Source organism: Aplidium turbinatum, chromosome 5 (genome assembly GCF_918807975.1).
Source record: "Aplidium turbinatum chromosome 5, kaAplTurb1.1, whole genome shotgun sequence".
Lineage (NCBI taxonomy): Eukaryota > Metazoa > Chordata > Ascidiacea > Aplousobranchia > Polyclinidae > Aplidium > Aplidium turbinatum.
In genome coordinates, this window is record NC_137476.1 from 22,229,831 (window position 1) to 22,241,589 (window position 11,759).

The following is an 11,759-nucleotide window of genomic DNA, read 5'->3' on the forward strand; positions in this document are numbered from 1 at the left end:
ATTCTTCTAAGTGCGTCGCTTTAAAACTTATGAAACATTCTTTCAGTTCGGAGACGCGGTATAGCTTACTACATTTTCAGTTAGAAATTTTTAGGGGTCCGCGACCGCTTCGAGAGCACCAAAAGGGGTTCGCCAAGACCCAACCGTTGAAAAACACTGCTCTAACCGAAATGGCATGATTTGTACGAATGTGTTTAGAAAATAAAAACGGTATCTTTTCAAGTCATAGGCCTACCAGTCAACCACGATATAGTTTGTTTGTATTTATAAAGAGCGTCATATACTTGATGCATTTATGTCTTGCATAAAATACATTGCTAAATAAATGTTGAAATGAATTTACAGTGGTAGGCCTACTATGTTGCACCAGATCAACCTATAAAGCGTAAACCTTTTGGCTACAAAGTCACGGTGCAAAGTCGTTGTTAATTATTGTGCGATTTTTTTCTCGATGTGAAGCAGAAATTTTACTAATTCTATCTAAAATATCTTAATTTTTCTTCAAGCTTTTAGCTTCGTTGTTGTTTCGTGACCTTTGGTATTTCCAGATTACATGACTGATGTTTAAAATCATGTAGTGTATACATGAGTTAGCAGTTGATCTAAGATACTTGTTCAAAGGTGTCGCTCAGTTACAGATGGTAGATGTTAAAACTTGATGAAAAATCCATTAGCAATTTTACGGTTTAATCGAGTTTTGGTCTTAAAATAGGACAGTTTGTAAATACTGTGGACATCACATATCGCGATCGCTTATCTAAATCGTGTGGTTCAACAAAGGAGCCACACGAACGCATTGGCAAATATGGATTTCGGATGATGTGATGTAAACTTCATCTGTAAAAAAATTCTCATTCATTTGTACCATCTTCAAAGTTCTTCTTCTCTTCTTGCATCTCTTGTCGTTCATGTCACCTTCAACAATCAATGGATGTAGCTGGCGATCCTCTCAGAGTTTGTCTTCTCCAGTAATTTGTTTATCTGTTTTGCAGTGCAATCATGTTTTTAATTTCTTGATTAGAAATATATGATGTTTCAAAATACGGTATCCTTTTGTAACACCAGAGAGTTGAAAATAGTTTATTTTTCATTAAAGTTTTTGGCAAAAGTCCTCCAACAATCATATAACACAATTGATTTTACATAGCATGACAGCAGTTCTGGGATAAGACAGTGTCCTGGTGAGACGGTAAACTCCACTCAGTGTAAAGGCCTTACTTTGAGTTTTGTGGAAATTATAGTTGCCCCTTAATTCAGATTAGCCTACTCCCAAGCTCACTCTGGTCCAGAGTGCGAGCACTTAATAAGATCTCAACTAGGCTATGGGTGAAATGGCTTCTCAATAAACATTTAACCTTCCTAGAGTTTTCTTAACAAACTGAGCTATCGGGGCGGTGTTACCGTATGTAAACAAAGCTGTTCAATTCCCTTGGATCAATTTAATGTGGAACCCTACTCTCTATTTCTTAAATACAGAATATCTGTGTTTTCGATACGATTTTGCGCATGTTTGTAGTCATGCGCACCAATTAAAACGTTAGGGTGTTTTATGATAAAACCAAGACCAAAAAGCTGTGTATAGGTTACGGCTGTCTTGCAACATTTTTAAAGTGTTTTAGTAGGCCTACAGTAGCAAGTAGCAAAATATTTGAACTTTAAAACGCCATGAACAGAACAGGACGTCCATGCAGCACAAGGCAATTTTACCAGAAAAGTAATTTTCAGGATAGGGAGGGGGGAGAGTTAAAAGAAAATTTCAACCAAAGGTTTAAAATATAGGCTACTGTTGTGTTGTATCCTAAATTCAGGAATAAATTTGAAATTAAAAGTATCCTCTCTTTTCCTCATCTTCTGTGCTACATTGAATGAAAGAAATACCTAGTGACGCTACAGTAGCCTATGTGTTTTTAATTTAGTAGGCCTATACGACAACTGTATAGGCCCTAGGGAGAAATGGAATCCCACTGGGAAGAAATGCATTGGTTGGAATAAATAAGATTTGGAAGAGCAAAGATATCAAGCTGGGAACAAAACAGGAAGTGATCAAATGTATAATATTTCCAATTACAACTTGCTGATGGGAAACAAGGACAATGAACAAAGCAGACCGAAAACGGATCGAGAGTTTTGAATTTTGGTGTTAAAGAAGGATGCTGCGAGTTCCTTGGGTAGCAAAAACAACAAACAAACAGATCTTGGACCCAATTAAACCGAACATATTCTTAGAAACTCGAATATGAGGGACTTTAAATTATAATATAAAGTCCCTAATCGAACAATCAAACAGGAACTTTCATATTTTAGCCACATATATTGAGAAGCACATCACTGGAAAACGCTTCATGTTTGGCTTGACCAGCGGTGGAAGAGAGAAGGGTCGTCTCAAAACAAGATGGCTCTATACTGTGACGAATGACAGCGGATGGGTATGGAAGATCTGAAGGAGATTGTGAGGAATCGAGAGCTGTGAATGGAGAAGGTTTATCGAGCGACCGAGAGCCGAAACCGACTGAAAGGATAATGATGATGACAGTACGCCAAATAGGCCTAGCCTACCAGTCGGTCTATAGAGTAGAGTGATGATGATGATGCCTATCCCTCGTCTTCAAGGATGATGGCTTTCGCAATAAAAATAAAAAGCTAACGATGAGTTTTTAAATGGCTAATGAGTCCAATCCTGGCTTTAAAAGTTCGGTTACATGTGGTACATTTAAGATCTTTTGGGAGAGTTGGTTGTTGGTGTGATTGGCGTTTTTTCCTTTGCATTCTTTTTTCTTTTAACCTTTGAGATCTGCTCTTCTCAAACGTGGCAACACCTTCATGAGTGGCAGATCTCCAAAGCAGCCTATTCTCTGCGGTTTCCTCCCAGTTTGTGTAATTGATGTTACACATTTTAAGATCGAGGCATAAAGTAGAGTAGACAAAAGTCTAAGGGGTAGGCTATTTTATTTAGACCCAGATCTGGGATTATACTAAGGTTCGGATCATTTCCAAGATGCCCAGAAAGTTGATAAAATTACGCTTATTTTGCTTTCTAGAACCTACTCTAGACTATAGAGTATTTGTCCCAATTCCATTTTATCACGGAAGACAACTGGCCTACTGTTTTTTAAAGAGAACTACTTTTTTCTCAATTTTTTAACTGTTGTCTTGTTTTATAGAGACTGGAAATGTCATTGGTGCCGACTGCCAGACTAGGGATGGTACTGTCCCTATGCCAGACCTAAATTAGTTTTTCAACGCTTCTGCTAACCAGATTAATAAAATTAATAATAGCCTAATATTATTATAGGCTAACCTACTGTATACCTTCAATATCCACAAGGAAGCAACATAAAAATAGCCAAATGACCGCAAATTCAAATTTCTTGGCCATTTTCAAACACAAAGGCAAGCATCATCATCGCTTGCTTAGCCCAAAAGAAAACAACCCTACTTTTGTAGCACCGCTAAGCGCGATATTTTTTTGGTAGCGATAGCGTTAACAGCGTTACATTTTTGTCAGAGTAGCGCAGTTGCGATAGTGACGTTACTTTTTCTCAATGTAGCGATGATAGCGAGAGGCGCTAGGTTACATTTCTTTCAGCCATTCTTTCGCTACTCGCTGGCCTACTAGGCCTATAGGCAGGGTTGCATTCCTGGGGGGGGGGGCTCGGGAGGGCTCAGCCCCCCGAAATACGAAAAGGCTTGATGTAGGGGGGCTCAGGGGGGGCTCGTTCAAGCTTCCATTTTTCAGCTTTTCTGGCTGAACAACAACTTCTCGACTGAACAAGTAACACTTTAACAGCTTTCTCACAACAGAACTGCAAAAAAACACGAACATAAGTTGATAGCAATCGCCGTTTTCCCTGATTAGGTCCCGTATAGTTAGCTTATTCTATCATGCAATTTACATGTAGCCTACAGTAAATCAAGCTTTTCGCAAAAAGGGCAATAAAGAATGACATAACAAATTTTGTGGCTCTTTTGACATTCTAGATGTCCGCGTGTGATGTGACTTTTATATTGAATAGTTTTTCCCACCCATGTGCCCTAAAATTTAGGCTATAGCATTTTTACCAGGAATGTTTTTGCGCAGCCTACTCACCGTAAAATGCTCTGTGGAATAGTTTCCCAGCATTGTATAAACACTTTACAACCCTCGCAGAAAGGAAGAATATTAGAGCAACAGATCGGGCCATGTTCAGAGGTCTCTGCATCAAAATGACCACCAAGGAATTCGTAGAAGATCTGGCGCTTTTAAAAGATTGTCTTCGGCAATTATCACTTTTGTCAGAAACTCTCCAGACTGGTAATATCAACTTCGTAGTAGCTAATCGTCATGTCAAATGGACTGTTAATTCTCTACAAATAAAAAAAGCTATTCAAGAAGGAGAGTATTCGTTTGATGAAGTTGTTAACTTGAGTCCCGGAAGTACAAAAAACTACTCCTTTAAAGGCATAACATTGGACCAGTTCAAAGCTCGACGTAGAGACTACCTTTCTTTTGATCGTAATCGGTTTATTCAAGCTTTGGTTGACAACATTGGAAGCAGGATGGCGGACACCAACAATGAAAATTCTGTGAAGAGCTTGGAAATTATTGTACCAGAGTTATGGCCTGCTGCAGTCGAAGTTCCATGGCAAGAAGAGGAGCAGAGATTACGAAAAATAGAGGAGAGATTTCATGTCATCACTCCTATTTCCGATTGTATGTTGACAATCCTTGTCATATACCAGATACGATAAAGTTGCTCAAGAACGTAGTACTAAACATGATTGCTATAAGTTCTGCTGAAGCCGAACGTGGATTTTCACAAATGAACTTGGTGATCACACCGATACGATCACGGCTGACCATATTACTTGTTTCAGGATTGTTGTTCATCAGCATCAATGGACCACCTCCTCATTTATGGAATGGCACTGCGGCAACTCAGAAGTGGTTGCAGACTCATCGGTCGGCAGTAGATATTCAAGTTAAGCATTCTAAGCTGACCACATTGAATGAACTCAAATCTGTGCAAAAACTGTTTGCTGGCTAAAATCAAGGACTGTCGTGGTGCTTATAACTTAGCCCATAAAACCAAAGACCTGGCAGACAGGCTATTTGTTTTGTGTACCGTAATCTCGTTTGCACCAACTTGGAATATGCTTTTGCTGTAATTGGAGTTTTTTAAACTGTTCGTTAATAACTAAATGAGATTTTAGTGTAACTGTCACATTGGCAGCTTATTGGTTCTTATATAGCAAATCTGCAAGCACAAGCGCTCATTTCAAGAATTGCATTTCCTTACTTTCCTATTGCAGTCAATGTTTTTGCAAGTGTGCTTAGGATTGGCTCATACAAATAAGTTTACAATTGAGTTAAGAGATTGGAATTAGCTCATGCGAATCGAGTTTCAAGTGTAGGTCTACGCAGTAAAAAAAAGCAAAGGAGATTGCAGTGTAGCAACCAAGCCAAATTTCAAACTTATAATTTTATATCGGATTCAACCACGTTTTCACGTTTTGTTGCTTCTATCTTTTTCTGTACTTCAAGCTATGTTTTAGCATGGGTTGTTTTTCGACATGATGTTCAGAAGTAAAAACAAACTGAACAGCGTTTCCTTTTAAAAAAAGGTAAACATTGTTGGCTAACCTACACCGATTACTTATACATACTTAAGACAGGCAAGACACAACAATAACACAGGGTTGAGCATTACAACAGTATATTACATATTTACAAATAGTTCAACATATCAAACGTTTTCGACTTAACTTAAGTCCTCATCAGGAATCTGTAAATAATTATAAACTACAATAAATTTCACTTCTTGACAGTGACTACCGTAACTAACTAAAAGCATCGAGAAACACGCACGATTTAGTATGTTTTCCACTCCAGTGCTTTTAATCGTGCGTGTTTCTCGATGCTTTTAGTTAGTTACGGTAGTCACTGTCAAGAAGTGAAATTTATTGTAGTTTATAATTATTTACAGATTCCTGATGAGGACTTAAGTTAAGTCGAAAACGTTTGATATGTTGAACTATTTGTAAATATGTAATATGCTGTTGTAATGCTCAACCCTGTGTTATTGTTGTGTCTTGCCTGTCTTTGGTATAAAAAAGCAAACTCTCTCCCGAAACTATATTATACATACTTTGTCTATAACACCACAGCTAAGTGTTAGAGCCCCCCTAAATAAAATTTTAGGAATGCACCCCTGCCTATAGAGATGGTAGATCTCTTACTTTCCAATTTCAAGTGGAAAATAACTGAAGTGGAAAACACTGACGAATAGGCTTAGGATATAATTTTACCTTGAACCTGTTTTCGATGGCCTAACGACTTTGAAATGGCTTTGTATAGCCTACCATCATTCATTTTCGTGGTCATTTTGACTTCACAAGGTACTTTAATAGAGCTTTACAGTGTCAGTTAATACAAAAATAACTTGTAGAAGTAGCAGTAGTGCTCGCTAGTAAAGTTCTAAACATATAACAAAGTGACTTGTTTCGCATTCTTCACAAATATGCCTAAATAAATATAATTTCCCACTGCAGATCGTACCACCTACTTTGGTATGTCTGTACCCTCAAAGGGTACACGTACCCCTAGTTAAGAACCCCTTCTCTAAAGGTTTCATTTAAGTTTATAATTTAGGGTTACCATATTTGAAAAAGCAAAATTCCGGACAGTGCATGACTATTTTCATGAGACCATATATATGCGCTACCGAAATGCTAAAGCTGCAAACGCTGTACGATACTCATGCTAAAGCGCCAGCTACTGAAATGAAAAATACTGTCTTCTGTCACAAGCAGAATCTCACACCAGGCAGGGTAAGCACTCTCTAAATATAGCTACGGACCGTCACTGAAAAAAATCTCAACTTCAGAGTGAAAAATAATAATGAGAATTAGGTTGTGCCGAAAAAGGAAGAACAGCAAATACATGCTTAAAACAAATTAAGACACGCTTGTAAGTCAAGTCACTACAAATTTACTCTTCTGACCATGCATATTTTTCTGAAGATCTAATTCTCTTCAATAGGGCCTTGTGTGATTTCAAAAATGAGAAAAATTCATTACAGCCCATATCTTTGAAATTATATTGAAGAGTCAATATGCCTTTCATAGTCGCAACGCTCAACTTGTTTCTTTCTTTAGTCCACTGACTTTGCATCAGTGAGAAGAGTCTCTCTACATTGGCATTGTGGGATGTAACAGCAAAGAAAAACTGTACAATCCTTAAAATTTCTGAGTGGCATGTGATGTTCGTAGACTGATCGAAATATTTGCACCATTTCTTATGCGTTGGCAATTTAATAAATTCTTCGTCCTGTAGGTAACTTTCCACAAACTGCTTCAAGTTACAGATTTGGTCAAAGCACTTTGCATCGTCCACATCAACCCCTTTACCAATCAGATATTCCAGGCAAGGCTCTACATCCTTCCAACTTGGTATCTCGTTCAAGGTCATCCATTTGAAACAAGCAAACTCTTCCATTGGTTTCATCCATTTGCACAGGTACTCCAAGCATCTCTCATAGAGGTTTGCAACTTCGGAAAGAAAATTGTTACATTCATCTTCATATCCCTCTTCTCTTTTTTCAACTAAAAGCCTTTTAACTTTCAAGGACATAAAGTTTTCATTCTTCCTTTCCACAAGCATCTTATGAACCAGCTCCAAATTTTCTAGCACTTCTGCAACGGAATTGTTTTCTCTCTCAACTACTTGAATACGTCCATGAAACACGGACATTAGTGAGTGCATATGCCAAAGGTATAACTCGCTCATTTCATTCTCAAAGAACCGTTTAATAACTACTGGTGGATGTTCTTGTGACAAAAAGTAGGACTTCAGGGGTGAAAACATTTCTAACAATCTTGAAATTCCAGAAAACAAGGAGAGCCAGCGAGTCTTGCTATGAGAGAGAAGTCTCTTGTATTCACAATTTGCAAATTCACAGTATTCTTTTAGTTCTTCAGTTCTAATTGTGTAAATGGAAAAATATTGATATATCTTATTGATATTATTTTCAATATCGATGTTTATTCTTTCAGCCCCATGATGGATACAATTGTTCAAAACGTGTGCTGAACAGCCAACCCCAATCAATGATGGGTTTAACATTTTCTTCAACTTTGCAAACACATTGTTTCCTTGCTCATTACGCCGAAGTCCTCCAAACATAGTATTGCAGTTGTCTCCTGTAAATGCCACACATTTTTTCAAAAGCATCCTTTTTTCTAAGGTGTCTTTTACATAAGTGGCTATTGTGTCGGCAGTCTCGTTTGCCTTGTTTGTAAACTCAATCAATTTTGATTGCAAACCACCTTTCCTCCAGTCAAAATATTGAATAACTATAGGAAATACTTTCAGTTCATTGTGATTGCTGCCATCTGTTGCAACGCCAAAATACGCGATATCGTTTTCTTCAAAACTTTTCAGAACAGCATCAATAGAATATTGCGCAAGTACGCTAGTAGGCCTAACAACTTTTTCTGTCTTTGTGCGGCCACTACTAAACTTCGCTACATTAGAATCAGGGAAAATCTTTTTAAGTAAAGCAGATGTACAGTCCATGGACAAAAAGCTATGATGATGCTTAACAGCGTGAAATGCAAGAGTGCCTTCTGCGGCAGTGATTTCATCTTCGCATTTGCTTCCTGCTGTCACAAAATAATTTGTCATTTTCGTTGATGCAACAGCCCCTCTTACTGCTTTGCGATGTTTTTCCGATTGCAGATGTGTGTTTAAATCACCATTACCTTTGTGCACGATAGATATATAGGTTCCTGATGTGCAAACTAAGCATTCTGCCTCATAATCATTCCTGCCTTTTCTAAAACATGGATGTTTTTTTTGCATCTCGTTAGTGAATGTGCACTTTCGTTTAGAATTAGCCATTTGAAATAATATCTTTTTTTATGAACAATAAATACAACCCAACTAAAAACGCATAATCTAAAAAACAAAGTAATTAACCACCAGAATAACTGAACCAAATGGTTCCTGACATTTTAAGTAAATCACTAGGCTTCCTCCTCTATGACATTTTAAGTAAATCTCTGATTATATGTGCGAAATTGCCTGCTTTTATAGACTGTTGGAATGTTCTAGTAATTTTTGCAGCATGTGATCTATATCTAACCAATTCTGATTCAGCGCAACGGTCAATAAGTTCAAGAAAGTTCCAAAGCTCCAGAAAGTTCTAAGCAGTGTTTGCCATCAAGGTTTTATAAAAATAAACTAGATGAAGCTAAAAAAAAGACCAGAATAAACCAAATTGAAGCAGAAATACACTAAAAAATAAACCAACATACAGTACTGATAAATCGCATTACGACACATGAAGCTAAACAAAAATGACCAGAATAAGCCAAATTGAAGCAGAAATAAACTAAAAAATTTGTTCGAGTGAAATAATCACTGCAACGAACCGAATACATGACCTAAAGTATGTTAAAAAAACAAATTATAAACCAAAAAAAAGAAAAAGAAAAGAAATAATAAACCAAATCGAAAAAAAATAAACCAAACGGTTGCAAAATAAACCAGATTTGGTTTTAAAAAGACTAAAATGGTAACACTGACTTCTAAGTGGTAAACATCATTGATAAGGAAAACGCTCTGTTACATCATAATTCCGTACAACCTCGTAGTAAAAAAAATGCACACGGTACGAAATAACAATGTTCTGGATTGGCAGTGTGCACAGCACGATTGCAGATGCAGTAAAATGAGCTGGCTGAGCGAATTTTCTAGGACACTCCTAATTCACAGGATTATTCCCGCAATTTTAATTCCCCCAAAACGCCCATCATAAAATTCCGGACATTTGAGCATTTTTTAAAATTCCTCCCGGACGCAAAATTTAACCCTAAATTCCGGACATGTCCGGAATTTTCCGGACGGTATGGCAACCCTAGTTTATATACTCTTTTACTTTTCCCTTTTGTCTATGGTGAAAAGTCCAGGTCAAGATTCGAATTTAAAAATGCAGCACTGTCACTGAAAGTTTATTTTGGGGAATGTCCCTACTTTCAAACCATCATGAAATTAGCAGGCATTTTCTTGTTCTGTTTCTGTCATAGCATTATTGGTGTGTTTTTTTACCCAAGTCCAAGTTAATCTGTGGTGGGAAATATTCTAGATGAGTAGGACAGTGAGACAACACTTTCATATCCACTTTTAACCATTCAAACACCACACTTTGTTGAGCATTACAATAACATCATGCGATTGATGAGAAGGTTTATACTGCTCATTGAATAGTGTGAGGAAGTTGTTGAAGAGTATTGTGTGATGAAGTACATCCAATCTTACAGTGCAGGCTACTTCAAAATCTTAGCAGTTTAAAAATACATGAGCTATAGGCTACAAGCTTACTTGCATTATGGTATATTATTATGTTTTTTGCTGTTTTGTTAGGGGGAAAGGGGGTTGTGTCCGTGCTAACTACATAAACTACTATTCAAGCATGTCCTAAAACTTTCAAGGGTTTGCAACTTTTTCTCGTTCACTAACGTGTTTTGACTATTGTAGCTAGCAGTTTTTTTTTGTTTTTTGTTCCGGACTTATTAATGACATAAAATAAAATAATTGATTGATATCTTAAAACATATGAGATATCCCAGATGTTCCTAATAAGTTGATGCTGCTGCTCTAACTTCCAGTTGAAAAACTAAATTGCTTAACATGTTTTGTTTTTTTCATAAAAAATAAAAGCATTTAAAAACACAGGTTTTTGCCTAGCCTAGGCTATATAAAAAAAATGCATTTTTTTTTTTATTTGTAACAAAATTAAATGCTGAAATAGGATTTTAAACTTTTGCAGTTTTCAAATAAGCAAAAAATCTGTAAAATAACTCGTGTTGTTTAATTCAAACTGCTAAGAGCAATTCACTTCACAGGACCTTCACTTCCATTCTGTGTACCATAATTCACGAAGCTAAGTTAAAACTAATACTAATAGCATATAGTTTTTGATAAGCACTAATAAGCAGTCATGCAATTGCAGTTTTGTGTGTATTTTCACTTTTAAAATGTAGTATGATGATTTCAACCAACTTTTGTTACTTAACAAATGCATGAAATTATTGTAAGTTGAAATAAAATAATTAAATATGTATTTTAAAAATCTTTATAGCCTATAAAGCCACGGAATGGCCCGTTTCGGTGAGTCCGATTCGGTGAGTCCGATCCCTTAAAGGGGGATTTTTTTAATTTTTTTTTAAATTATCAGGTACCGTAGCCTAATTATCATTGCCGTTTTAGGGTTTGGGGTTAGGGGTTAAGGGTTAGAGGTTAGGAACTCACCGAATCAGACTCACCGAATAGTAGCAGACTCATAAAGCCAACATGATTAATAACAGAACTTGATGGTTGATACAGTCTACTGTAGTCTACAATATATATGTATATGGTCTTCGTAACAAAATCTGCAGTCTAACTATCATTACTAGACAATAGCAATATCAATAATTATAACCACCAAGTAATATCACTTGCATTGGTTTTTGAACTTTTGTTCTTAGCTAAAGGACCAAAGGTACACTGCCCTTTTCATGTCATTGACCTGGACAAAATATCAATACAAAAAGAGTCAAGCAGTCACTATTGTGTTTTGTCATTAAATTGAAGCAGACCCATGTGGGTTTTAACATATTTTTCAACTGATAAAAATGTGGTTATTGTTTTTTTTTCAGATTACAAAATCAGTACAGTTACTTCTAATAGTGTTTCATATTTTTGTATTGAGTTACTTTGACTGTTAATAAATTTGTAT

At 36.6% G+C, this 11,759-nt stretch overlaps 1 protein-coding gene across 1 annotated transcript; it reads right to left on the reverse strand.

Moving 5' to 3' along the window:
• Positions 1-6,951: 6,951 nt before the first annotated feature.
• On the reverse strand, positions 6,952-9,181 carry LOC145770435 (uncharacterized). Its single transcript, XM_082582081.1, has 2 exons — positions 8,740-9,181; positions 6,952-8,640 (listed from the first exon to the last, which is right to left on the reverse strand). Exons 1-2 carry the CDS (start codon positions 8,876-8,878, stop codon positions 6,968-6,970), a joined length of 1,812 nt encoding a protein of 603 aa, XP_082438207.1. The 5' UTR covers positions 8,879-9,181; the 3' UTR covers positions 6,952-6,967.
• Positions 9,182-11,759: the final 2,578 nt, after the last annotated feature.